Source organism: Rhizopus delemar, genomic scaffold (assembly GCF_000149305.1).
Source record: "Rhizopus delemar RA 99-880 supercont3.1 genomic scaffold, whole genome shotgun sequence".
Lineage (NCBI taxonomy): Eukaryota > Fungi > Mucoromycota > Mucoromycetes > Mucorales > Rhizopodaceae > Rhizopus > Rhizopus delemar.
Genome location: NW_027137827.1, coordinates 1,718,845 through 1,741,320, shown reverse-complemented (window position 1 = coordinate 1,741,320; position 22,476 = coordinate 1,718,845). Strand labels below are relative to the sequence as shown.

The window sequence follows — 22,476 nt, the reverse complement described above, 5'->3', positions numbered from 1 at the left end:
TTGTTGCTTTCATAGCAATTTTCTTGACGTATTTCCAGCTGTTTTTCATTTCTGAATATGCTGCGGAAATAGTTATGAAATTTGCTAATGATCTTGTTGTTCTCTTACATTACGAACCAATCTTCCCTACCAAGTTGGACACTCTTCGAAATGCTGTTGGAATTGACTATACCTACAAAGGTATGTTTCGCCTTGTTGTCTGTCCTGAATGCCATACCCTGTACCAGCCTGAAGAAGTACACTGTGATTCGAAGTGCACCTTTTCTGAATTTCGCATCACATGTAATGCCCCACTCTTCAAGCCTGCTACGATTGGTGCAAGCAAAATGTACGCCAACAAGGTCTCTGCATTCAATTCCATCAAGTATCCTTGACTGTGATGTTCTCTCGACCAGGCTTTGAATCAGCAATAGAAGCATGGCGCTATCGTACTCGTCATAACAACACCATGTATGATATCTATGATGGTCAACTTTGGAATGAATTCAAAGATAGAGATGGTAATTTATTTACCAGTCAAGCTAGATCTCTTCTTTTTACGTTGAATGTCGATTGGTTTCAGTCATCCAAAAGAAACGTGTACTCTGTTGGTGCTATCTACTTGACAATAAATAACCTTCCAAGATCCATCAGATACAAAAAAGAAAATATCATCTTGGTTTGCGTTATTCCTGGTCCCAAAGAACCCAAGGACACACAAATCAACAACTATCTACAAGTTTTGGTAAATGATCTGAAGGAGCTCTACTATGGTGACTTTTTTACCTGTACAGCTGAATCTCCTAACGTGCCTGTTCAAGTTCGTGCTGCTCTGTTCTTGATTGCTTGTGATATTCCTGCTAGCCGAAAGGTTAGTGGGTTTACTTCATTCAATGCCACTGTACCTGGTAACAAGTGTGTCGTATTTACCTTAATAATTTTCTTAATGTCGTGTGAGATCACTCAAAAGATTCTTCAACTAATAATTTGACTGTATATCATATATAGCCCAAAGTGCTATATACGATCAACAGCCCACACAATTTATACCGTACTACCTCGGACCCTAAATCACATTATTATATTCTAAGACGTAGTTTGTATTGAATGGGCTCTCTCTCTCGTCCTTACTCAATAAAGAGGTTCAAGAGACTCATCGATTTTTCGACTTATTTTATTACTTTTATTAATCGAGAGAAATAACACGCCTATTCCACATTGGTGATAAAGTAGTCGACAATACTACTCATCACACGGCCATTCCGGTACGACAGGTAGGTAGGGACACCATGGGCCAAAAATGAGTTTAGGATGGACAACCCCCTTTCCTCAACCCAGTCCCGCAAAAGCGGTCCACGAGTGTTGGAACGGGAGTCGCCAGTGACAGCACCAAGACGAGCGTTGAGATCACCACAGATGACAGTGTCTTGAGTCAAGGGCAGCACATCCAAAGCAGCAGAAACTTCATCATCGGCCAGAGAAGGAGGCAGATACAGACAGATGAGCCGAAGGGACCGACCCACCTGTAAACCCAGAGCATACTTGGTATGGACTGGGAACTGCATCACCGGCAACGGGAAGGAAGGAGAGACAAGAGCAGAGACACCTTGTGAACCACGAAAGTTACCATCAACAGGAGTACCATATAAATGAAACTGTGGCCATGGGGTACGGATCTTGTTAGGCGGGAGCAGCCAGGTCTCAGTGATAAAGATTAAAGAGAACGACTGGCAGTGACGGAGGAGATCATCGACTGTGGTAGCCTGGAGGCCATTGGCATTCCACAAGCCGATGGTGAGCGGTAACGATGAAGGAGAGGAGATAGCTTGACCAGGAGAACCAGGAGAACCAGAGGGAGAAGGAGCGGAAGGAGTCAAAGGAGTGGAGCAGATGTCAGAATTACAAGTGGCAGTCGTTGGACTTACACTCATAATTCATCGTCATAGTCAGAGCGAGTCGCATCATCCATTTCTTGGTCTTCGGATGTGCCTTGGGAACCATTAGGTGCCATGAAAGCCTTTTTGTGGGTCAAAGGGGTACCAGGACATCTTGACAGTGTTTCCTGTAGGTCTTCGTCAGTGATGAAACCTTCTTCAAGGAAGGTACGACCAACGGCAACAGCAATAGGGTGACGAAGGCGAGCAAGTCCTCTGCAGCAACGGTTTCGATGGATGTCCATAGCAATAGAAAGCCGCTCAGCATTGGACTTGTCCTTGTACGTAGGATCAGCAAGGTGGGCCGGGTCACAAGGGTTAAAGTCCTCGTAGATGTCGATCTTGGCTTTGCCCAATTGAGCAAGGAGGACGTCTTTGTACTGTTCATGGACCAGGAGACCAACGACAGACCGGGCGGGAAACGTAATGTCCAAGACACGGTAAGGATCAATGCCAAGGACTGACAAGCGGGAGCGGACATCTCGTCTCGACATGCGTCGAGATCTTGGAATGTACACATAACCAAACCCAACAGGGCCGGTTATGGGTTGGAAACCACGGGCAGCTGATTCAACAGTACGACGCTTGGGGGTAGGCTTCTTGTGAGCAGCTTTACGGGCGACCATAGCCCAGGCGGACGATTCAGTGCCTAATCCAGCAGCTGGAATGGGGACATTTGACGCAGATGTCGACATGTTTGCAGATGACTTACCAATGGAGTGCTCCAAAGTGCCTTGAACAACTTTTGTATTTGCAACTGGGATGTCTGTAGTATGTTTATTTTGATGAGAGCCTAAAAGTTCGCGAAGGCGGCGGTTTTCTAGTTCTAATTCGGCATTGCGACTTTCGAGATTAGTAATGTGCTCTTGTAATCTCTTAATTTCAGGCAAGATGTTGGCATGTTCTTGAACTTGAGCTTTTATTTTCTCAAACTCTTGAAAAAACAAAGGTAAGAGCTGTTCATAAGTTGTTGAACTGACATTTGCAGGGGAATTGACCCCTGTTCCATGTAATTGTGAATTCGACATGTCGAAATGTCAATGGTGAATAATTATCGTAGAGAGCTGAAATTTGGCGTATTAATAGAATAAAATACGGCGAATATAATGGTAAAAAAAGTAAAGACGGATCGTTTCTTGTTGTCGAGATATTGACGATAGAATGTTGTAGAAAAATAAATACCTTATGTAACGGTTAAAAGAACGAAAGAAAGGTGCCCGGTTAGCTCAGTTGGTAGAGCGTGAGACTTTTAATCTCAATGTCGGGGGTTCGAGCCCCCCATCGGGCGTTTTTTTCTTTTCTATTGTAGTGTCGTGGTTGATCACGTGACGTTGTAACACGCAAGAACAAAACGGCAGAATTTAAGTCGTTGCAGTTTATAATGTAACCCACAAAACCAAAATGAAAGCGTTACACAAAGTCAGGCTACCGAAGACTAAAAAGTTCAAAAATCAAACAAGGTTCAAAAGTGAAAAAAATAGAAAAATGAAAGAAACTTCAAAAAAAAAAAAAAAAAGAACAACCACAACTAGTATAAATATACCAACAATTATTTTCTTTGTCAAAAAATATTCTATATCTTATTCATACCAATAAAGAATCACTTATATTATAAACAGGTTATCTTTACTTATAAAGTTCCTGATATTTTTATTATATACTTTAAATCTCATAACCTTCTCAAGAAACATCGTATTGATCTTACACATAAGATCTGGTGGTCACTATCAACGACAAATATAACAAGCTTCTGCTTAAATTTTACTCCTTTCAAGAAAAACTCTTTCAACTTTAACAACCAAACACCCAAATTTACCTCCGTAAGCACATCTAACTACAGTATAACCGACAAGTTACAATAACGAACGCCTTACAGTTTGCAACGACCACCTTACACTATACAACAACCGCCTCTTATGTTATAACAGCCATCCAAAATACCAAAAACATATAAATAACCTCAAATAATAATCACAAAAATACTTTCTTAACTTCTTACTTACTTCACTTCTTATTTTACTTTTTCTTTTTATCAAATAAATATTCTTTTAAAGAGGCAAATTATCTCTTATTTTATTTAACATCAAGAACAAGAAGTCCCTTGAAGTTATCATACTTCATTGTAAAACCCCCTTTTATTTTATCTTTTTATCTTTTTTTTTATTCTACCTTTATCAAAACAGTCTGATCTACTTTATAAGATCTGGTGGTCACTATAACAAGCGAATCAAGCCAAATCTGACTCATATAAAAGCAACTCTTATATCAATTACACTCAAATCTGTTTATTTAAACCTTAACTCAACACTCCCAAACAGAGAAACTACTATAAACCAAACCATTACATCGTGCTTGTTCTTGTGCTTTGCTTTTAAGATATGAAAATAAGACTTTAGATTATTCAATAATTAGATTATTCTTTATTGATATTGAAAGATATACAGTCAAGTTTTTTTTAGTACCACGCCAGTTAGAAAATGAACTTTTGCGTAACAACCTATTTGAAAACGGAGTATCAACTCTTTTGCTTGAAAACCAAAAGCAACATAAAATTATAAAAACCAAAAACATATAAATACCCTTATACAGTAGGTCACAAAACTGCTGCAAGGAATCCATTTTTCTTGGTTTTTGTAGCGCACATCCTGTTACAATGGCACAAACTGCCTCTGTTCCCACATAGTAAATCTTCTACATGTCTTGAAAAATCCGAAAGAGTTTATGCCCTATTGGATAAGTATTGAAGGAAGTATGAGGCGCGCAATTTGAAAATTTGAAAAAATGAAAATTTGAACGGAATGAACTTATTTATTAATATTTAGTTGGTCCTACTTTTCTATTAATAATCTCTTTGTTATATAATGGTTTAAATAATAAAGGAAAAGGTAAAAACAAAGATCAAGAAACAGTTTGGGTACTTTTTGAGACTGATCTTTATTTCAGTTTAAGTTAAAGTAAAAATTATTCTAATTGAAGGCAGGTATTTATATCTTATTGAGTGAGTGGCTTGATATCTTCTATTGTTATCGTTCTTCTAATCTTCAGGTACTTTAGCAAGTGTTATCTCTAATTATGATTATGAAAACTTTTCATTTGTTCTTTTGTATGTCTGTCATAGATTATCTTTTATTCTGGGAATTCCTCACTGAATTGAATAACGTTATTTTACGCGTTATTTCAATTATGTGAAAGATTAGCAATATTCCTGACATTGGATTGGATTTGGTTATTTTAGTTGATACGTCTTCTTATCAAAGAACTCTCATGAATACAATACATATTCTAAAAGAACATGTTTAATTGGAATTGATTGTATGATCTTATTTAAATAAACTTGTATTTTATTTTATTTTAATTATGATCTTGTATTAAGACTTATATTTATTAATGTCAACTACAATCAGTTACTGTTCTGCAACACCTTGAAGTCAATAATCTTCATTGTAAAACTATTCCTAAACCTCAAGAGTTTAACCTATTCTAACAAGTTTGATCTACTATTAACAAGATCTGGTGGTCACTATCGACAAAACTTACATACTTGAAAACCTAAACCCGCAAACAAGCAATATATTAAAGAAAATTACACTGTAACGAAAATGGCAATGAAGATGCACAGAGATTAGCCGAGTCAAGTCAAAAAGATAAAAAAATTAAAAAAATGAAAAAAGTTAGAAAGATAAAAAATGTTGAAAATATAAAAAGGTCAAAAAAAATAAGAAAAGCTAAAAAGAAAAAAAAAATATTATTCATATATACAGTAGTTACAAAAACTATTGCAACGCGAGTTCAAATCTCGCACCGAGACCAACATCTCTCCAACCATTGAACATATCAGTGTAAAATTATAGTCATTTGTAAAACTGCATCTTGGCTCTTATGAAACATCACGGCTTATGGCTTTCCTTTGCTAGTCATGGAGATATTGTCCAATTAATATTACATTTTTAAAAATAGCCATATTTCATTAATTGTATTATTTAACTTCAAAACGTGTATGACACCATTTGCTTTAATAGCTGCATCTATTCTTCCTAGCATGCTGTTGAGATACCTTTGGCAAATATATCTGTTAAATATATTTCATTTTACGTATAATTTTTGTCATTAACGGTCCAAACTTGTCGCATGCGTCTTAAATGCACTCAGTAGCAACATAAGTGAATGCCATACGTGCTCCACAGCGTTTAAATTTGGGATTTGTGATAAGCAGTATTAACATAGCGTACCCTATGTTCTTTTCATTATATAGTTGTCGATCGAGATGTATGTTTAGGCTCAATGTCCGGTCAAAAGTAAATCTGTGTTTTGTGCCATTCGAAGCACTTCGATGTATACAGGTAGGTTACACCAAGAATATGTTGATGTACTTCCAAATTTAATATCTAGCCGCAAGCTTGATATGCATATCCAGGGCCTCATAAAGATCTGCGTCTCCATAAAGTTAAAACAGGCCCGCCATGCTTCACTGTAAGGTCGAGGTGATATGGTCGCAATATGTTGCTTGATCTTGTCCAATAGTATTTGACGCCATCGGTGTCCCAAATACTATATTTTGTTTCATTGGAGAATACTGCCTGTCTTCATCTATCAACACTCCAATCCTTATATCCTTTTGCCTATGCCAAGCTATTTTAAATATACTTAATTGTTAAAAGTAGCTGCTTTTTCTGTAGCTTTGCATGGACATTCTTTTTTTTCAGGATGTTTACTGCAGTGATATAAGACATAGAGAGTCCTAGATCCATTAGCCTGAGGAACTTGCCTCTAGCTGTCTGTATATCTCCTTTGAGCATCAATAATCCAACGTACTTTCTAGTTAATATAGGAGGAACCACAGGATGGACGCCTTTGCATGCTTTATCAGTCTTTAAAAACTTCTTTACGTAACGGTCTACTATTGATAAATGTATTCCAAAAATATCTATAATTTCTGTGCATGATCTACTTTCAAAAACAGCTAATCTAATGTTGACTTGCTTGCTGTAGGGTGTGGGCGATAGCAGATTATACGTATAAGACGTGAATACATAAACAATAGAAAGATGAATTAAATCGAACGAACTTGAAGCCGCTTGAATAATGATCACAAAGCATACGCCCAGGGTAGTTGGCATAAATCAAAATGAACAAGGTTAGCCCTAGGAATACAGAGAATTTTACAACTCAAATGGCGCGATCCAGTTTTCGAATAAAGAAAATTTCAAAAAAGCGGAACTTGAAATCGCGTACATCCATCATTTTGTTTCCATAACATTTGATAATCTAGTATATTAAAGAGCGGAGAACAGTTTATGCACTGTGGGGAATACAGCGTAATACCTGGATTTCACATGAACTGAGAAGCGATTTACCTGAAAATTGCAAATCGTTGCAATAGTTTTTGTAACTACTGTATATATATCCCATCATTTTGTGAAGAAATGGTTAGTCAGTTTGAATAAATCGTATATTTCTACTCAATAATTAACAAACTTTAACAAGAAAGTCCCTGTTTACCTAAACTTTTTACTCTACTTTAACTTTTATCAAGAAACATCGTATTGATCTTACTGATGTATCCATCATTCATAACTCGATATGAAAACAGTATTAATAAGCTACATGTAAATGTATCCAATAGACAAGCTACAGGTTAATTCGGATAATCTTCATTAAGGATAAGATGCTGCGTAATTGCACGATTAAACTACATTAAATCCAGGAACTAAATCACAGTCAGCCGCAGTCAATCATATACGAGTATTCTATAACAAATATAACAATAGAAGAACACGTAACCCTTATCTATTTGTCATCAGCTATATCATACTCATTAATTATTAATCCATGACATGAAATATTATCCGTGTATGAAAAGTATAAATAGAGTACAATTTTCTTATTAAATAAAACAATCTCTTTATCGAGTCTCGTTCTCTCTTGTTCCTTTTTATTCTTGGATAAATCACTTACACATAAGATCTGGTGGTCACTACTTATCAAGCATCTGCTTAAATTCCATACAAAACAACAACTTACAAGGCAATCACAACCTTAAATCAAGCTTTACAAGCAAACTTAACTCAAATTAACTCACTTACTACAAGCCAACCTTTAAAATAACATTACAAATTGAATTACAGTGGGTCAAAAAACTGCACCAACGCAACCCAGTTTTTCTGAAATACAAGTATAGCTCTGTCAGTTTAACAGTAAACATTACGAAACTTGGAACAGAAAGAGTTACTACTGTTACTACTTATTAACGAAAGTTTCCAAGTCCGATTCGGAGTACTGATCTAAAGAGCACTCAGCAAAAAGAGGAGGTCGGTTGGTGCAGTTTTTTGACTTTTAAAATGAAAAGGTATTTGATATCATACAGTTGTTGGAATAATTGTTTGAATGTTTTGCAATTTTATACATTTTGCTTTGTATCTCTGCAGTCAGATAAGATAGAACTACGTACAATACCTCATTAGAAAGCGACAGCCGTCGGATATAACATATAAAACGCTAGGGGTCTGGAATTATTTCCTTATATAGTAAGATCAAATTGCGTCAAGCATATGCATTCGAACAATTTTTCCAATTAAATCATCTTTTATTTAATATCGTGTATAACCGCCTTTAGCTTTAATAACTGCTCTACAACGAGCTGGCATACTCTTGATATATGCTTGGCATTGCTCTTTGGTAAAAGAGTTCCATTCTTTCTCGATTCTAGACCAGAGATCATGCACTCCTTTAGCCCTACCTTCATATAAGCTCAGCCTCAGCTTTAAATGGTGCCAGAGATGTTCTATAGGATTCAAATCGGGACTTTGAGCTGGCCAATTGAAAGTATGCTCTTCTTTAAACCCATTTCCCTTAAACCAAGCACGAGCAAGCTTTGATGTGTGCTTAGGATCGTTGTCTTGTTGAAAATAAATAGCTTCCTGTTCGTAACCATAGTACTTCAGACTGTCCATAAGTGTAGTTGACAGGATATGAACATAATCGGATGCTTTCATAGTACCATCCTCAATTGCGCAGGCATATCCAGGACCATCCCACGTCATACAACCCCAAAGCATCACACTGCCAGCTCCTCCTTTGACTGCAAGGTCAAGATGATGAGGCTGCAATTTGTCACCGGGTCTTTTTCCAAAAGTACTTACAGCCATCTGAACCCCAAACATTAACCTTGGTCTCATCAGAAAACACCATACGTCTCCAGTCATCTTCTGTCCAATTTTTGTGAGCTTTAGCCCATTTTAGTCTAGCTTCCATGTGACATTTTTTGAGGAGAGGCTTTTTCTTCTTAATTTGGGCATTGAAACCCATATTATGAAGCATTTTTACTGTACCAAAATAGCCTATCTTATGACCAATACTGTTTAAATATGACCATACGTCCTTTGCAGTCTTAAGTGAACCATTTACAAGCTCTCTCTTCAGGTAATTCTTTGTTGTTGAGCTTATAGTAGTCTTTCTACCAGCATGACCTCGAGTACGTTCAGGTGTATACAAGCCCTTGTATTTGCTCAAAGTGGACCTTGATACTCCTGGAACACGTTTCATGATTTCTGAGTATGATAAACCCTTTTTCAACAGCGACAGAATGCTTTCTTGCTTGCTACGAGATAAAGTATGTACCATGATATAAAGAAGTATAGGCTGTACGAGATAGAAGGGAAACACTGCAAAATCCAGCCTTATTTATATATTTTAAGCTCTGACTAAAAGCAAAAGCGTTGTTTCATTATTACATCATTTAGTAATGCTGTATTTGTGATGTCAGAAGCGGCAACGATGTCATCATTATAGAATGCATTGAGTTGGAAAAATTGTTCGAATGCATATGCTTGACGCAATTTGATCTTACTATATATGGAAGTAATTCCGTAACCCTAGCTTTTTATATGTTATATCCGACGGCTGTCGCTTTCTAATGAGGTATTGTACGTAGTTCTATCTTATCTGACTGCAGAGATACAAAGCAAAATGTATAAAATTGCAAAACATTCAAACAATTATTCCAACAACTGTATGATATCAAATACCTTTTCATTTTAAAAGTCAAAAAACTGCACCAACCGACCTCCTCTTTTTGCTGAGTGCTCTTTAGATCAGTACTCCGAATCGGACTTGGAAACTTTCGTTAATAAGTAGTAACAGTAGTAACTCTTTCTGTTCCAAGTTTCGTAATGTTTACTGTTAAACTGACAGAGCTATACTTGTATTTCAGAAAAACTGGGTTGCGTTGGTGCAGTTTTTTGACCCACTGTATTTACAGTAATAGTTACAGTAGGTCACAAAACTGCTGCAAAGATTCCATTTTTGTCGGTTTTTGTGGTGCACATCCTGCCACAATGGCACAGGCTACCTGTGTTCTTACATAGTAGATGTGGCATGTGTCTTGAAAAAACCATATGAACTTAAGCCTAATTGGATAAGTATTAAAGGAAATATGAAGCGCGCAATTTGAAAATTTAAGAAACGAAAATTTGAACAGAATGAATTTTTTTATTAATATTTAGTTGGGCCGCCTTTCTTATTGATAACCTCTTGAATTCTTGCCGGCATGCTATCAATGTACCTTTGGCAAAGCTCTTTATCAAAGCCATTCCATACTTTTTCTACCCGTTCCCAAAGCTCATCCACATTTTTTGCTCTACGTTCGTAACAGCTAAGCTTCAACTTCAGTTGGTGCCATACATGTTCAATGGGACTTAAGTCCGGACTCTGAGCTGGCCAATCGCTAATGTAGCGCACTTTGTGATTATTTAACCAAGCAATTGTAGATTTTGCCTTGTGCTTCGGGTCGTTATCATGCTGGAAGTAAATATTGGACCAGTTGAAATTGTAGTATTCCATGGTATCGCGAAGCGTAGTGTTCAAAATATGCTGGTAAACATCAGAGTTCATGTTACCATCGTAAATTTGGCAAGCATATCCTGGTCCTTCAGAGGTTATACAGCCCCACATCATCAATTTACCGGCTCCATGCTTGACTGTAAAGTCTAGATGATGAGGCTTGTCATGTTTTGACATGTCAATAAGATAACAGTCTTATCAATCTAAGCTAAATCTTTACAAATGAGTTTGAATAAGAATAGATCCTGATAATTACCAACTGCCCTGAACAGCCAAGTTTCACTTTCATCTCAACAGTTGATTATTTACATCAGTTTATAAAATTTTTCTTATACATGTCAAATCATATCGGTCGTAACTATCTCTTGTCATTTAATCTCAGGTCTTGCTCAAACTAATATACAGTAGCTTACAAAATTGTACAAGTGTTTTGCATTTTTTGCTTCTGTAAGATTTATCGACACCAAAACGATAAATAAGCTACAGCATGTCCTACATCATTCGAAAGTATAGCTTCTTGGCTTTCTTTTGGTACTATTCAGTCGGCAATAACGTCATTTTGGATGGAGCTATGGCCGACTACAAATGCCGACTACACTTGTACAATTTTGGAACCGATGTTTTAGAATAAAATTTTTATTTAAATGTGTGCATTAAAAGTTGATCCAAAGACCCTTGTTCTCTATAATGTCAATACATCGTTGAGGCATAGTTTCAATATAATTTTGACATTCTTTTTCGGTAATTTCGTACCAAGTCTCGAACGTACGAGTCCATAGTTCATCCATAGAGGCAGGAGGACAATCATACTGTTTAAACAAGCGTTTTTTTAAGGTATTCCACATATTTTCAATTGGATTTAAGTCTGCAGACTGTGGAGGTCACTCCATTGTTGTAAAATCCTGTTTAGACAACCATTCAGATACGATTTTGGACTTATGTTTGGGATCGTTATCTTGCATAAATTCAAAATCAGCCATTATAAGGTCGTTTTCTTCACAATAGCCAGTCATAGACTTCACCAAATCATCTTGCAATACAGATAAATAGACGTTCTTGTCCATATTCTTGCCTACGTCGACAATATACCCAATCCCGTACCAGCTAATACAGCTCCAAACCATAAGTGATCCTCCACCATGTTTTACGGTTTGCTTTACATGCCTTCTTTTAAGCTTCTCATTTGGTTGCTTCCATGCATAAACCTTACCATCCGATCCAAAACGATTTACTTTAGTCCCATCAGACCAAATCACGCGTTTCCAGTCTTCTATGGTCCAGTCAACGTGATTAAGAGCCCAGTCCAATCGCTTTCGTCTGTTTACTTCACTGAGCAATGGTTTTTGAGGCTTCACAAAAGATGTTAAACCAGACCTACGCAACGATCTTCGCACTGTTTGGGCTGATACAACCTTTTGCAAGTCATTTTCGAGTGTGTTTCTGGCTTCTACTGCATTCTCTTGACCTTTAACAGTCACTAATCGGACTAAATACTGATCATCCCTGCTGCTGAGTAACTTGGGGCGACCTGCTTTAATGTTGTTTACTTCGTTTTTTATTGTTTTTCGAACGTTCTGAACAGTTCCACGGCTTGCTCCAGTTGTTTTCGCTGTTTTTGATATATAGTATCCGTTTTTTAAGCAGCTGATGATACGATTACGGAGATCTTCACTGATAGGTTGCATATTGGACGTTGGTACACTTTTATATAGCAGTTAGTTCCTGTAGGTGTAAGAAAAATGGCAGAAAAAGAAAGAAAAAGATACTTTTAGCATTGAAGAATAAAAAAAAATCTTTTTTGGTGGCTTACACTCTGTGACGAGCAAGATTATAAGCTGATGTTGAAATATTTGAAGCGGTTCCAAAATTGTACAAGTGTAGTCGGCATTTGTAGGCGGCCATAGCTCCATCCAAAATGACGTTATTGCCGACTGAATAGTACCAAAAGAAAGCCAAGAAGCTATACTTTCGAATGATGTAGGACATGCTGTAGCTTATTTATCGTTTTGGTGTCGATAAATCTTACAGAAGCAAAAAATGCAAAACACTTGTACAATTTTGTAAGCTACTGTAAATAGCCTTGGAATCTTTCTTTAATAAAAGTATTCGACTTTAGAACTATTGTTCGGTCTCGTTAATTCTTCTTTGTTCATATTTTTATACTTAAAACACTTCATTTTTTTTAACGAATTCTGAACTCTTAATCGCAAATACAAATATGGTTAAAGAAGATCAAACTCCTAGTCCTTTTACTCATGGTGAAACTGATACGTTTGAAACGAATATGGAAGAAATACCAAAGGCCATTGAAGATACTGAAATGACCAATGCTGAAGAAACCTCATCCCCTATGGCAACAAGTCATGTAGCAAGTGATGATAAGCCCGTTGATGCTGTTATGGGTTTAAGAGTTACTTTAGAGAACCTTAGACAGCAAATTGCTCACGCTGTGATATCTGGTGCCCCACAAGAACACCTCAAAGGGTTACAAGAGCGAGCAGTGACCATTAAGAACTGTATCATGTTTTTAGATGAAGCACAGGCTTTTTGCGTCTCTCCTTCTACGCCTACAGGTGAAGCGGTCCTTGGTCCTGGCAACCATTTAAACACTTCTTACCCTCGTTCCGCTCATGTCATCCCACCTGACCTTCCCATCTGGCAGTGGCAGGGTAATGTATGGAGAAAAGAAGCAGATGTGCACGATTCAGTGGAAGATTTACTGGATACTTTCGCTCTCATCGTTGAATCAAATGGGCTATCCATAGATTCTAGCTGGTCCCGATTAGTGCCTATTGTCGTATTTACCTTAATAATTTTCTTAATGTCGTGTGAGATCACTCAAAAGATTCTTCAACTAATAATTTGACTGTATATCATATATAGCCCAAAGTGCTATATACGATCAACAGCCCACACAATTTATACCGTACTACCTCGGACCCTAAATCACATTATTATATTCTAAGACGTAGTTTGTATTGAATGGGCTCTCTCTCTCGTCCTTACTCAATAAAGAGGTTCAAGAGACTCATCGATTTTTCGACTTATTTTATTACTTTTATTAATCGAGAGAAATAACACGCCTATTCCACAAGAACGAGAGGTATCGCCAAGACCACAGGAACAGGGAGCAGGCTTGCCTGGGATCCAACCCATGCGCCATCTTATGAGACGAGACCGGTCAGCACGGGAGGCAGGCAAGTACAGGATGGGGTCCACCCGAAGAACAGGACGACAAGCGCGAATCAGAACCTGGGGGGTGGACTGTAAGAAGCTATGAAACTGGTCTTGACGATACCTTCGAAGCCAAGAAGCAAGACGGGAAGAAGAAAGAGGAGCATCCGAAGGGTAGTCGACGACAATTTTCCGCTTACGGAGCTGTGTCAGCAGTGACGATGGAACAGAAGAAGACAGCAGAGACAAGAGACAATCATCTGGTAGGCCATTGAACCGAAGACAGAACTTGAGTACCAATGTATCAGCTCTAAAGGTCATTGACGGTAAGTTGGTGATGTGCCGTAGCACCACAGTAGACGAGGTACGGTGACCACCGATAAGCATTCGAAGACACCGGTCTTGTGCACGGTTGAGCTCTTCACCGTCCTTTCTTGTAAGTCGAGCAATAGCTAGGCCATACTCGAGCTTAGGACGGATGAAGGCAGCAAAGAGACGAGAAGACAGAAGCAGAGGAAAGCCTTGACGGTTAAGACCCATCGAGTGAAGTTGAGCCATAGCCGCCAAGGTACTTGCAGAACGATGCTTGATGAGGGCAGAAACTGAGATTCCTTGACCATTGAAGGGTATACCAAGATACAGTGGCCGTCAAAACTGGTCGCATGTTTTCATATTTTGCCTATACGCACTATCTTCTTCTTCATTTCTTAGTCTATAGCAATGAAATATAGTTCATTCGAAAGAGCAAACTCTGGACAATTATATGGTAACACAGACATCACAGTAGAGCCAGTATACTGGTAGTAATTGGCACTTAAAGTCCGACGGTACATGCGACCAGTTTTGACAGCGTTTGTAAGTAACATAATATAGTCACAAAAATGTGGCTTAATTGCAATTTTTTCATATTTTTTTCTTCTCTTTCTTCTTTCATCGTAATATTATTTACATGTAAGTGTTTTTTTGTTAAATTGCAGCACTCCATTAAGACATTATACCATTGCAGATCCGACATGCGTGCAATTTCAAATGACAAAGCAAACAACATCTACTCATTGCTGAGATCCAAGAAGTCAAACAGCAAAATAGCAAAACAAGTTGGTGTTAGTCGTACCACTGTTCAGAAGTACCGCTCATCTCTTAAGATGAGTGGAAATGTTGATGAAGGTGGTCGCCCATCTCTAATTAGCCAACGCATGATGAACTACATCCGGAGATTAGTCACCTTAGGAAGAAAAAATAACGCTGTAGAGATCCAAAAAGCTCTAAAAGAAGAATTTGGAATGTCAGTAAGTGACAGTACCGTACGCCGCGTTCTTAAAAAAGCTGGCTTTATAGCGTTTGTCAAGCCTCAAAAGCCTTTGCTACGCAGCCAAAACATCGTGAAACGCCTTCAGTGGGCCAAATCGCACCAACATTGGACTGTGGATGACTGGAAACGGGTCATATTCTCTGATGAGACTAAAGTAAATCGTTTTGCATCCGACGGAAAGGCTTATGCATGGAAACTACCCCATGAGGAATTGAACTCGCGACATGTACAGCAAACCGTCAAGCATGGAGGCGGCAATATCATGGTCTGGAGCTGCATTACATGGGAAGGAGTTGGGTGGATAGTTGATGTAGGTCATCGTATGAATAGCGAAGGCTACCTTGAGGTCTTAAAAGATGACTTACTCAAGACAATGGAAAGTTATGGCTTGGATTCCTCCAAAATGGTGTTTCAGCAGGACAATGATCCGAAGCATACATCGAAGGTAGTGAAAGAATGGATTGACCAGCAGCCATTTGAAGCATTGGAATGGCCTCCTCAATTACCAGACCTAAATCCCATAGAGCATATGTGGGCTCATTTAAAGAGAGAGCTATTTCATAGCTATGAGGCACCACCAACTAGTATGCATGAGCTATGGGAGCGTATAGGTCAGACCTGGTATGCCATTTCCAAAGAAGAATGCCAAAAATACATCGAAAGTATGCCGAAAAGGTGTGCTGCAGTCATTAAAGCAAAAGGTCGTTGGACTAAATATTAATTTTTTTAAATAGTGTAAAAATGTTGACTTATTAATGCCGTCAAAACTGGTCGCATGTGCCGTCGGAATTTAAGTGCCAATTACTACCAGTATACTGGCTCTACTGTGATGTCTGTGTTACCATATAATTGTCCAGAGTTTGCTCTTTCGAATGAACTATATTTCATTGCTATAGACTAAGAAATGAAGAAGAAGATAGTGCGTATAGGCAAAATATGAAAACATGCGACCAGTTTTGACGGCCACTGTAGATAAACTCTTCAGCACTGGGAAGCTCTTGATCATACAAGGACATTTGGACATATCGACTTGACGAAGCAGCAGGTGCATTGAGAACGGCACACTTTGGAGGACTCCACTTGTAACCAAGAGTCAGAGAATGGGTCTGTGCTAGATCCAGCATATGCCGAACTTCGCGAGCAGACCCAACCAGCGCCACATCATCCGCATACAACAGACTGTTGATGGGCGTGGGCGACGGAGACGAGGAAGACAAAGCAGCAGCACCAACCAAAGGACCAAAGGGAAGACCATCGGAGACTACAGCACCAGGACCAGGAGGACCAGAAGGAGACACCGAGAACACCGAGGTGGTTGTTGCAGAAGCAGCAGAACGAAGCAAAGCCGGCAATGTGTTGACATAGATCGAGTACAGGTGAGGACTCAAGACAGAGCCCTGAAGGACACCTGTACTCGGCACAAACGGATCAGAGACATTGTTCTGCAACAACATAGACACCGAGACATCATCAAACATGTTGGCCAACAAGGACACCAAGGACAGAGGAGCAGAAGAGGCGAGCATCGATTGCCATATGATACGACGATAGACTGTATCATAGGCTGACTTGATGTCCAGGAAAGCGACCACAGGATAATGATTGTGTCGGCGTCGGTAAGAGTGCATCAGATCATGGAGACAGAGGGCTTGATCCAATGCACTACGCTGGTGACGGAAACCACCTTGAGCTACATCGAGCGGAGGAGAGACTTCTTCAACAGAGGGAAAGAGGCACATCTCAAAGAGCTTGCGGACGATGGAGGTCAAGGAGATTGGACGATAGTTCCCTGGCGAGGTAGGATCACCCTTTTTGTGGATGGGGACCACCTGTGCTTGACGCCAGAGAGAAGGGGTATAAGACCACTGGTAGCAGATACTGAAAAGCAAGGAGAGCAGTGGGGCTAGAACAGACTTGATGGGGAGGAGCATCTCTGTACGCAAGTGGTCAGGACCAGGAGCTTTACGCAGAGGGAGACGTCGCATCAGTGAACCCACACTGTCAGAAGTGAACGAGGGCATACCACGGTCTTGACTATCGAGGTCAAAAGGCACCATACCAGAGACAGAAGGCAGAGGGTCAGGGCGCCTTGACGGAAGACCGTCACCAGAGTAGACCGAGGCAAGGTGTTGGCGCATCGCGCTCGCACCTGCAGCAGGGCCGTCAGGATGGGTAAACCCAACCTGTTGACGTCGTCGGTTCCGAATCACCTTTACCTTCGACATCGCACGAGCAAGCTCGCCACGGGCCAGAGAGTCACAGAAAGCACGCCAAGAGAGTCGTTTGGCAGACTTGAGAGCAGCGCGAAACCGGACTTGAGCGGCCTGATGTCGATCCCACCACAAGGCCTTGTCGATGCCAATGGCTCGACGCCACCTACGGTAGTGATGTTCACGAATATCGACGAGTTCTTGCAAGTGAGCATTCCAGAATGGCTTCCATTGGGAAGGTCGAGAAGAGCGAGAGCCAACCGACTTGTCGAGTGCACTATAGATCGCTTTGTTGTAAACATAGTTATTTTCTATAAGATATCAGTTGTATTAAAATAATAACGATACACAAAGATTAAACTATGATTGAACAATTCCACACTTTTCCAAATTTAGAACAATAAGATCAGTATTTGTCATCCTAGCGAGTCTAATCAATTGTCAACCCCAAAAGTAATTAGATCAAAGTTAATTGACTGGTTATTATTTCTATTGTTCAACTTCAGATGCATATATTAGAACATCGACAAGCTTTAGCTTAATCATTGGTTCTTCAGCACGACATCGTTGCCGAGTCTATATCTTTTATATCTACGCTCACAAAGAATATAAATAGATGCCAACTTTTTATCCATTAAACGGGGCTCTTTTGCAATATAAAGAAATCTGCAATAAAGAAGGATTTTAATTTTATATTGCTGCTATTGTTTTTTTGTTTAATTTTTTTATTTAATCTTACGATTAAAACACGCTTCATTCAGAGAGTCGTTGAGAGCGTCTATAGGCGGAGCAGCAGAAGGAGGACTTGACTTCAGAGCTTTGAGTTGATCAACCAATGGAGCGGCCAAGGACTGAAATGTGGCCATGTACAGACTACAGACATCGGGTTCCTTCAACCGAGAGAGGTTCCATAGCCGACGGGCACTAGAAGAGGAGAGAACGGGCTGCGATGGATAACCATCAGGGACTGCATAGTCAAAGGACAACGACAACAGTTTGTGGCCAGAGCCAAGAGAGAGATCGCTGTAGACTTGCATCCGAGGGGACCGGAGAGCAGAGGTCGTGTTGGTCAAGAAGTAGTCGATCATACTTTGCTTGACTTGACCACCACGATAGGACAAGAACGTAGGCACCCCAGGAGCGAGAGTCGAGTTCAGAATGGATAGACCATGTTCTTCACACCAGCGAAGCAGTACCGAACCTCGAGCATTGGCCACGGAATCACCCGTGACTGCACCAAGACGCGCGTTCAGATCACCACAAATGATCGTATCGTCTGTCAAGGGCAACGAAACCAACACAGAAGAGACCTCGTCGTTGGACAAGGAAGGGGGCAAATACAGGCAGATGAGACGCAAGGAGCGACCCAACCGCAGACCCAGAGCATACTTGGTATGAACCGGGAACTGTACCACAGCCATCGGACAGGAAGGAGAGACCAGAGCAGAGACACCTTGAGAGCCACGATAGCTGTTGACCACAGGAGAGCCATACAGGTTGAACTGGGTCCAAGAGGTACGGATCCTGTGGGGCGGGAGCAACCAGGTTTCGGTGATGAAGACCAAGGAAAACGACTGGCAGTGACGAAGTAGATCATCGGCTGTGGATTCTTGAAGCCCATTGGCATTCCACAAGCCGATAGTGAGCGGTATAAAAGAAGATGATGAGGAGGATGGAGTAATTGATGGACCATGGGAGCCATAAGTACCAGGAGAAACCAAAGGAGAGGAAGGGGTTGACGGATCTGGGACCATACCAGATGGTGAGACCGAGGGTATATTATAATGACAAGTATTACTACTCATCATTATAAGGATCCATAGCAGGAGCGAGAGGCAGGACGGTGATGATCGTAATCATCAAGCAGCATGTCATCGTCAGGTTGGTCACGATGACGAGCGAAGGCAGGATGGTCTTGCTTGGATGCCAAGACATCGGAGACAGCTTCGTCAGATACCATGGCATTGGCCAAAAAGAATCGCGAGACAGCAACAGCAACAGGATAGCGAAGGCGCTCCAAGGTACGAAGACAGCGCTCGTTAGAGATGTGCGCCATCTTTTCTTGACGTACCTCAAGAGACGCGGAAGAGAAAGCAGGGTCGGCAACGTTGTCAGGATCCAAAGGGTCGAACTGATCAAGGACAGGTGTGATATTGGGTGAGTAGTTTGTAGTCGATTAAAAGTAAAAATAAAGTGTAAACAGGAAACTGATAATCGATGAGACTCTTGAACCTCTTTATTGAGTGAAGACAGGAGAGAGAGCTCATTAAATACAAACTACGTCTGATTTTATAAAATTAATAATTGAAGAACCGAAGTTGCGCAATGTAAATTACTAAAGTTGTTTATGAGTACTGATGGCTATATAACACTACGTGTTATATAGAGGTAGTTTTAAATTATATGACATGGAGATCTTGAGTAATCTCACACGACATTTGAGTATTTAATAAGGAAAATACGACAACAGGGACCTTTGCTTTTTCAAGCAAAGACAGAAGAGCAGGCTTGTACTGCAAATGTACCAGCAGACCAACAACGGAGTGAGCGGGGAAACAAACATCTAACACCCGCCAGGTGTCAACACCCAAACGACCAAGACGACGACGAGCTTCGGTGTATGTCATTTTGCGGGAACGAGGTATGTAGACATACTCAAAACTTTGATCACCAGTTACAGGCTGGAAACCACGAGCAGCAGCGGCACGACGGCGGAGTTTGTTCTTTGAGCCACGTGAAGTAACGGTAGCCCAAGAAGAGGCAGCAGTACCCAAGGAGGGCGAAGAAACGGGCTCAATAGCATCAATAGGAACAGCAGCAGAAGAATCGGCGGTATTTGGACGTGGGGTGTTCTTAGGGACCCCGGAAGTTTGCGCGGCAAGCTGTGCACGCAGAGAAGCGATCTCATTGGCCTGAGATTGGGTTGTTTCAGTGAGGCGAGCGTTCTCACCTCGAAGAGTTTCCAGTTCCAGCTCAAGCTGTTCCAAGGCAGTAAGGCGACCAGTCAGTTCAGAAAGCGAGTCACTGAGTCGTTGGACTGTTAATTCCAGGTCCGGCGAATTGGGTCCGGCGGCGGCATTCAGGTTTTTAGATCCTCGTGTATTTCTTGATGAAGACATTTGGATGCAAACTTTGACCAAAGATTAAGCGATAGATATTGAAGATATGACAATAAGAATTGAACCAAATAAAAGTATTGATAAAAACGCGTCGATTAATGTAGAAATTGTTGATGGATGGCTTGATTTGACAGAGATATCGGCTTTCCAAAAAGGAACCTAATTTAACTTTTTAACCAAAAGCGAAAGAAAAGTGGCTTCTTGGTTTAGGTTAAAGATTTTATATTTTATTGGATATATGCAGGCGGCAAATATGCCATTAATTGCTATCCACAGCGATGAACTGGAAAGCATACAAACTATTATGGGGGGAGGGAAAGGGAGAAAGAAGGAACGAATTAATATTGGGGGGAGCTGGCACCAGAGACGAAGACTTGAGGCAGGAACAGAAACGCGCTTCATTAAGCCCGGGCTGGGCATCCCGGCACCGCGGACCAACAACGCTCAACAAGCATCCAACGCAGACCAACCAACCAGAACAGCAGCGGCGTTAAAACCAGTAACATCATCAAGAGCGCACACCTAGGTCCCCCGAAACGGAAGGCAAGTAGACAGATGCTCAGCTGCTACGCAACGCAACACACAGGCGGAGAAACAAAAGTGGTTGGAGCACTCGGCAAACAGTACACGTAGGGGGGCAGGGAAGGGATAGATCCGAAGATCCTACCAGGGGTCGAACTTGCGACCACCACAATAATAGTCAGACGCCCTACCGACTGAGCTACATCCACATCCCCGGCTTCTTGGTTTAGTGGTATAATTCTCGCTTAGGGTGCGAGAGGTCCCGGGTTCGATTCCCGGAGAAGCCCTGCAACGTAATGTTGCCTTATAACTTGTGTCAGCCTCAATGGCGGTCATTTTCACACTTTTTACTCTATGAATTCATACAAAAACTTTTATCAAAGCATCACCAAAAACAATACATAATCAGAAAAACCAAAAAAAATATTGTGACGCAGTTGGTGTAACTTTTGCTGAAGAAAGGACTCAGTCGAAGGAGGGACCTCAGTCCCTAAAGATAAACAAAAAAAAAAAAAAAAAATAGAAAAACACAAAAAAATAATAATCATATAAATATCCCCTCTTATAATTTGACTGAACTTCACTTTTAAAAATACCTTTTATTCAAATAAACATCGAGTTCCTCTTTATTAAAACTCTTTATTTTTATTTTATAACTCAAGCAAGTCAAGTCCTTTGAAGTCAAATTATCTTCATCGTATCACTTTTATATTCTCTTATCAAGAAAACTCTTTATTACTTTTTACTGTTTGATCTACAATACAAGATCTGGTGGTCACTTACTACAAGCAAACCAAATTTATTCATTTAAACACAAATCTTTGATCTCAAATTCTTTTACCCTCTAAAGAAAAGTCGAATTTACTTCTAAACTCTTAAGGCCATTACAACAAAAACGTTAAAGTTACAATATATAATGTAACACAATGCAGCAAACTTTGGCAGCATTCGACTTTTCTCTCTCCAATTAGTTTAAATCCAGGAACATACAAACAAATACGTATGAATACAGATAAATCCAGAAAAATACAAAAAAAATATAGAATATCCATAAAATCATCAAAAACAGCATATAATCAGAAAAACCAAAAACATATAAATAACTTCAATATTTCTTATACTTTACCTACTTACTTTTGTTCTTACTTACTTTTGTTTCTACATAACCTTGTTTCTACTTACTTCATATTACTTTTTGATTATTTCAAATAAATATCATTCAAAGTAAATTTCTTTTATTTTACTTAACATCAAGAACAAGAAGTCCCTTGAAGCATATACACTTCATTGTAATCCCTATTATATTATCTTTTTATTTTACTTTACTCAAAATAGTTTGATCTACTTCAAAAGATCTGGTGGTCACTTAACGCAAGAAACTCACACTC

At 39.8% G+C, this 22,476-nt stretch overlaps 12 protein-coding genes, 2 non-coding genes and 1 pseudogene across 15 annotated transcripts; 4 read left to right on the top strand and 11 right to left on the bottom strand.

The window, feature by feature from the left end:
* Positions 1–74: 74 nt before the first annotated feature.
* Positions 75–1,049, top strand: RO3G_00693 (uncharacterized protein; the record flags this gene model as incomplete). The annotated part of the gene is made up of 3 exons (XM_067655284.1): positions 75–180; positions 303–887; positions 988–1,049. The coding sequence occupies 3 exons, from the start codon at positions 75–77 to the stop codon at positions 1,047–1,049; spliced, it is 753 nt and encodes a 250-aa protein (XP_067511385.1).
* An 857-nt stretch (positions 1,050–1,906) lies between these two features.
* RO3G_00692 (uncharacterized protein) lies at positions 1,907–2,941 on the bottom strand (the record flags this gene model as incomplete). Its single annotated transcript, XM_067655283.1, has 1 exon — positions 1,907–2,941. The coding sequence occupies one exon, from the start codon at positions 2,939–2,941 to the stop codon at positions 1,907–1,909; it is 1,035 nt and encodes a 344-aa protein (XP_067511384.1).
* A 187-nt stretch (positions 2,942–3,128) lies between these two features.
* RO3G_19010 lies at positions 3,129–3,201 on the top strand. The gene has a single exon. It is a non-coding gene; the product is annotated as a tRNA-Lys (tRNA).
* Positions 3,202–6,191: 2,990 nt separating this feature from the next.
* On the bottom strand, positions 6,192–7,030 carry RO3G_00691 (uncharacterized protein; the record flags this gene model as incomplete). Its single annotated transcript, XM_067655282.1, has 3 exons — positions 6,192–6,461; positions 6,626–6,810; positions 6,862–7,030. 3 exons carry the CDS (start codon positions 7,028–7,030, stop codon positions 6,192–6,194), a joined length of 624 nt encoding a protein of 207 aa, XP_067511383.1.
* A 1,470-nt stretch (positions 7,031–8,500) lies between these two features.
* On the bottom strand, positions 8,501–9,533 carry RO3G_00690 (uncharacterized protein; the record flags this gene model as incomplete). The annotated part of the gene is made up of 2 exons (XM_067655281.1): positions 8,501–8,991; positions 9,053–9,533. 2 exons carry the CDS (start codon positions 9,531–9,533, stop codon positions 8,501–8,503), a joined length of 972 nt encoding a protein of 323 aa, XP_067511382.1.
* A 643-nt stretch (positions 9,534–10,176) lies between these two features.
* RO3G_00689 (uncharacterized protein) lies at positions 10,177–10,928 on the bottom strand (the record flags this gene model as incomplete). Its single annotated transcript, XM_067655280.1, has 2 exons — positions 10,177–10,318; positions 10,474–10,928. 2 exons carry the CDS (start codon positions 10,926–10,928, stop codon positions 10,177–10,179), a joined length of 597 nt encoding a protein of 198 aa, XP_067511381.1.
* Positions 10,929–11,632: 704 nt separating this feature from the next.
* On the bottom strand, positions 11,633–12,436 carry RO3G_00688 (uncharacterized protein; the record flags this gene model as incomplete). Its single annotated transcript, XM_067655279.1, has 1 exon — positions 11,633–12,436. One exon carries the CDS (start codon positions 12,434–12,436, stop codon positions 11,633–11,635), a length of 804 nt encoding a protein of 267 aa, XP_067511380.1.
* A 533-nt stretch (positions 12,437–12,969) lies between these two features.
* Positions 12,970–13,537, top strand: RO3G_00687 (uncharacterized protein; the record flags this gene model as incomplete). The annotated part of the gene is made up of 2 exons (XM_067655278.1): positions 12,970–13,420; positions 13,524–13,537. 2 exons carry the CDS (start codon positions 12,970–12,972, stop codon positions 13,535–13,537), a joined length of 465 nt encoding a protein of 154 aa, XP_067511379.1.
* Positions 13,538–13,996: 459 nt separating this feature from the next.
* Positions 13,997–14,483, bottom strand: RO3G_00686 (uncharacterized protein; the record flags this gene model as incomplete). Its single annotated transcript, XM_067655277.1, has 2 exons — positions 13,997–14,003; positions 14,050–14,483. The coding sequence occupies 2 exons, from the start codon at positions 14,481–14,483 to the stop codon at positions 13,997–13,999; spliced, it is 441 nt and encodes a 146-aa protein (XP_067511378.1).
* Positions 14,484–15,602: 1,119 nt separating this feature from the next.
* On the bottom strand, positions 15,603–15,713 carry RO3G_00685 (uncharacterized protein; the record flags this gene model as incomplete). Its single annotated transcript, XM_067655276.1, has 1 exon — positions 15,603–15,713. The coding sequence occupies one exon, from the start codon at positions 15,711–15,713 to the stop codon at positions 15,603–15,605; it is 111 nt and encodes a 36-aa protein (XP_067511377.1).
* A 414-nt stretch (positions 15,714–16,127) lies between these two features.
* On the bottom strand, positions 16,128–17,867 carry RO3G_00684 (uncharacterized protein; the record flags this gene model as incomplete). The annotated part of the gene is made up of 2 exons (XM_067655275.1): positions 16,128–17,724; positions 17,809–17,867. The coding sequence occupies 2 exons, from the start codon at positions 17,865–17,867 to the stop codon at positions 16,128–16,130; spliced, it is 1,656 nt and encodes a 551-aa protein (XP_067511376.1).
* Positions 17,868–18,172: 305 nt separating this feature from the next.
* Positions 18,173–19,201, bottom strand: RO3G_00683 (uncharacterized protein; the record flags this gene model as incomplete). Its single annotated transcript, XM_067655274.1, has 1 exon — positions 18,173–19,201. One exon carries the CDS (start codon positions 19,199–19,201, stop codon positions 18,173–18,175), a length of 1,029 nt encoding a protein of 342 aa, XP_067511375.1.
* A 645-nt stretch (positions 19,202–19,846) lies between these two features.
* RO3G_00682 (uncharacterized protein) lies at positions 19,847–20,566 on the bottom strand (the record flags this gene model as incomplete). The annotated part of the gene is made up of 1 exon (XM_067655273.1): positions 19,847–20,566. One exon carries the CDS (start codon positions 20,564–20,566, stop codon positions 19,847–19,849), a length of 720 nt encoding a protein of 239 aa, XP_067511374.1.
* Positions 20,567–21,221: 655 nt separating this feature from the next.
* On the bottom strand, positions 21,222–21,297 carry RO3G_19009 (annotated as a pseudogene). The gene has a single exon. The product of its transcript is annotated as a tRNA-OTHER (tRNA).
* A 6-nt stretch (positions 21,298–21,303) lies between these two features.
* On the top strand, positions 21,304–21,375 carry RO3G_19008. Its single transcript has one exon. It is a non-coding gene; the product is annotated as a tRNA-Pro (tRNA).
* Positions 21,376–22,476: the final 1,101 nt, after the last annotated feature.